Source organism: Saccopteryx bilineata, chromosome 10, assembly GCF_036850765.1.
Source record: "Saccopteryx bilineata isolate mSacBil1 chromosome 10, mSacBil1_pri_phased_curated, whole genome shotgun sequence".
NCBI classification, from domain to species: Eukaryota; Metazoa; Chordata; class Mammalia; order Chiroptera; family Emballonuridae; genus Saccopteryx; species Saccopteryx bilineata.
In genome coordinates this window covers 10,244,806-10,248,864 of record NC_089499.1, presented here as the reverse complement: position 1 = coordinate 10,248,864, position 4,059 = coordinate 10,244,806, and the positions used below count along the sequence as shown (strand labels likewise).

Below are 4,059 nucleotides of genomic sequence, written 5' to 3'. Positions count from 1 at the left end.
GGCCGGAAGAGTCCTCTGGAGTGACTAAGATGGGTGCCAAGAGCTTGGCCCTGGGCACAGGCTGGTGAAGTGCCAGGAGGGCCTGCTCCCGCTCCTGCCCAGCTCTCCCCAGTGTGCTCGGGATGCAGGAAGGTTATGGGCCCTGATACAGGCCTCATCCCCTTATCCCTTGGCCCTGCAACTGAGCTCGAGCCAGGGCTCAGGGAGGGCGGGGCCAGACCTCCCCACCGAGTGTACCCCAAAGGAGCAGCAGAAGGAAACAAAGAAATGAGAGCCTCCACCTTGCACTCCCTCCATGACCCCGGCCGGCTTCAGCGTGTGCACACCTGTTCGCTTCCCCACTGGCATACAGCCCAGGGCTGGTAATGTTTCCATCTGAGGACCTCAGAGGACCCCTGAGTGTCCCCACGAGACCTGTGGGGGACTTGGACAGAGGCCATGGGGCTGTGCTAGTTCAGCATAATCAGCAATTAGTGTGATTAGTAATTAGTAAATTTTAACTTTATTGTGGGGGATGGAGCACCCTTGGGAGCCCCAACTGGACAAATCACACCATACCTTTCCTCTTCCCCCGGGTAATTCAATAATAATAATTATAACAATAACAACAGCTCACATTACTGGATGCAATATATGCGAGTACCTGAGTCATCTGATCCTCACACTGATCCTGCACGAGGCCCTTTTCCTGCACAATCTATAAATGACAGGCTCCAGTTTCCCGTCACTGAGGTTAGTAACCTGCATAAGCAGCAGGTCCGCCGTGGAGCGAACCCAGGCCTTTCTAGCTCCTGAATATGTGCTTTGAGACATCATGCTATGAAAGTGATCGGCTAGGACTGCCCTGCCCAGGGAGATAGTGACCAAAGAGCTGCTGGAGGCGAGTGTGGACACAGGGAAGGGCCAGTTCTGGCTTTGGGGCTGAGATAGGACTGGAGGGTATTAAGGTGGGCTGTTCGTCTCAGGTCTCTGCCTGCTCTTGTTACTGCCTCTTCACCCTCGTCCCCAGGCCTGGTTTGGCAGCCATAACAACCCCTCCAGATTATCTATGTTTTGAGACCTAGAGAAGGGAGAACAGAAGGTGGGACTATGTTTTGAGGCAGCCAAGACATCTGTCCTGGGTCAGACATCTGTCCTGCTTAGACCAACAGATCTGAGCTGTGTGGAGAGTTCCTTAAAATCTATTTTCTCCTCTTTTAAATGGAAGCGGTATATAGCTATAGCAGGTGCTGTTGGGATCTCATAGCCACTTGACTTCCTCAGGAGGTCGCCTAGGGACAGTCCCACAAAGTCCATAGCTTCCTCTGCCCACAGCCCGCGAGCTCAACTGCATGTGTGGGGGCAGTCACAAGTGCCCAAGGGTTAACACGCTGAAACCAGGCTCAGCCGCCGTGGGTGGGAGCTGGTTGAGAGAAGCTTCCCTGCCCCAGGTCAGAGGATTCTGAGGAGTGCTCCACAAGTTCTTCCAGGGGGTCCCCCATCAGCAGGAGCCCTGGGTGCCCACTCTGTAACTCGCACAGTCATGCTCCCTGTACTGGCTTTCCTCCCTTCTCTTTCTCACTTGCCCTCACCATCACCATGCCTCTGGGGATCACCTCCCAAATCTGTAACCTGGGTCTTTGTCTCAGGGTCTGCTTTGGAGAGGACACCATCTCAAAGGGTTCAGAGAAGATTGCACGAGGATGCGTATCAGGTGCTCGGCACAGTGAACATTTTAACGTTAGTAACACCTAATCTCTCCTGTCATAGATAAGACACACTTGGCAGCAGCGTGGGGTTTGACTGCAGGGTTACTTTGTACATTTGAGAGCTCTACAGTCCCTGAGCTGGGAAGCTTCTAACCTGGGATTTAATTTGGTCGTAGATGATCATCCACCAAATTCTCGAACTTCACACGGATCATTGAGAAAGACTACCTTCTAGATCACTTTTTTTTTTCTAGTTACATTCCCCTGCAGCCCATGAGAAAGACTGCATGGAGCAGGTAATGCCTCGGACAAAAGCATGCAGTTGGCGCCCAGTCCCCTCACCCTTCAGGCTCCCGGGGCCTTCCTGTTGCCCCGAGAGACCCGCCCTCACACCGGAGAGCCCCACCCTCACACCGAGAGACCCACCCTCACACCGGAGAGACCCGCCCTCACACCGGAGAGCCCCACCCTCACACCGAGAGACCCGCCCTCACACCGAAGAGCCCCACCCTCACACCAAGAGACCCGCCCTCACACCGGAGAGACCCGCCCTCACACCGGAGAGACCCGCCCTCACACCGAAGAGCCCCGCCCTCACACCAAGAGACCCGCCCTCACACCGGAGAGACCCACCCTCACACCGGAGAGACCCGCCCTCACACCGGAGAGACCCGCCCTCACACCGGAGAGCCCCACCCTCACACCGGAGAGGCCCGCCCTCACACCGAGAGACCCGCCCTCACACCGAGAGACCCGCCCTCACACCGAGAGACCCGCCCTCACACCGGAGAGACCCACCCTCACACCGGAAAGACCCACCCTCACACCGACAGACCCAGAGAGACCCACCCTCACACCGAGAAACCCACCCTCACACCGGAGAGACCCACCCTCACACCGACAGACCCACCCTCACACCGGAGAGACCCACCCTCACACCGAGAGACCCACCCTCACACCGACAGACCCACCCTCACACCGGAGAGACCCGCCCTCACACCGAGAGACCCGCCCTCACACCGAGAGACCCGCCCTCACACCGACAGACCCGCCCTCACACCGACAGACCCGCCCTCACACCGAGAGACCCGCCCTCACACCGAGAGACCCGCCCTCACACCGACAGACCCACCCTCACACCGGAGAGACCCGCCCTCACACCGAGAGACCCGCCCTCACACCAGAGAGACCCGCCCTCACACCGAGAGACCCACCCTCACACCGACAGACCCAGAGAGACCCACCCTCACACCTGAGAGACCCACCCTCACACCGAGAGACCCACCCTCACACCGGAGAGACCCACCCTCACACCGAGAGACCCACCCTCACACCGACAGACCCAGAGAGACCCACCCTCACACCGAGAAACCCACCCTCACACCGGAGAGACCCACCCTCACACCGGAGAGACCCACCCTCACACCGAGAGACCCACCCTCACACCGGAGAGACCCACCCTCACACCGGAGAGACCCACCCTCACACCGAGAGACCCACCCTCACACCGGAGAGACCCACCCTCACACCGGAGAGACCCACCCTCACACCGGAGAGACCCGCCCTCACACCGAGAGACCCGCCCTCACACCGAGAGACCCGCCCTCACACCGGAGAGACCCGCCCTCACACCGAGAGACCCGCCCTCACACCGGAGAGACCCGCCCTCACACCGAGAGACCCGCCCTCACACCGAGAGACCCGCCCTCACACCGAGAGACCCGCCCTCACACCGAGAGACCCACCCTCACACCGAGAGACCCACCCTCACACCGGAGAGCCCCTGTGCTCAATAAATCTGATTTACCCCAGTGACAAAAAATAAACAGATTTGTACTAAAGTGTGACTGACGTTCCCCCTGCAGTAGGAACCGCGAACCATGGACCAGAGGGAGCATGCCCGCTGCTGTCCAAGAGAAGCAGGTCACCTCTCCCCACTCACACTTCCACCAGGTCTAACACTTCTTTTAAATATCCTGTTTCAGCTGAAACTTTTATATGTGTTTTTAATTCTGTTCCATAATGTGTCTCTATCTTAGAAAAATAGAACTGGGTCACATGCCTGCCAACATGTTAAATATGAGTCACATTTTCAGACCTCTAATAGGAACCCCCTGATTGTTTAATCTGTTGGCTTTTGTGTCCTCTAATTCCATAGGCTGCTTTGTGCATTTTCAGAAAAGAAGAAAAAATATATATATATATATTAGAACACATGTGACAGAGTATTTATTTGAATTATAAAATCAGAGGTTTGCCTCCTTCACCTACAGAACCCTCTCCTATTTCGAACAGAGCTTGGGTGAGCTATACCTTATTTTGGGTACTGTCAGAAACAGATCCTGGGATAAGAATGAGTACAAAAAATTTC

General features: G+C 56.2%; 1 protein-coding gene across 1 annotated transcript; it reads left to right on the top strand.

The window, feature by feature from the left end:
* The first annotated feature begins 295 nt into the window (after positions 1-295).
* LOC136313978 (uncharacterized) lies at positions 296-3,503 on the top strand. Its single transcript, XM_066244305.1, has 2 exons — positions 296-362; positions 2,038-3,503. Exons 1-2 carry the CDS (start codon positions 296-298, stop codon positions 3,501-3,503), a joined length of 1,533 nt encoding a protein of 510 aa, XP_066100402.1.
* Positions 3,504-4,059: the final 556 nt, after the last annotated feature.

Bases quoted from the DNA above. Each gene is read 5' to 3' on its own strand.
- LOC136313978 (XM_066244305.1), top strand. From the start codon at position 296: ATGACCCCGGCCGGCTTCAGCGTGTGCACACCTGTTCGCTTCCCCACT. The intron at 363-2,037 runs GTAATGTTTCCA...CTCACCCTTCAG, and splicing joins TGGCATACAGCCCAGGGCTG to GCTCCCGGGGCCTTCCTGTT.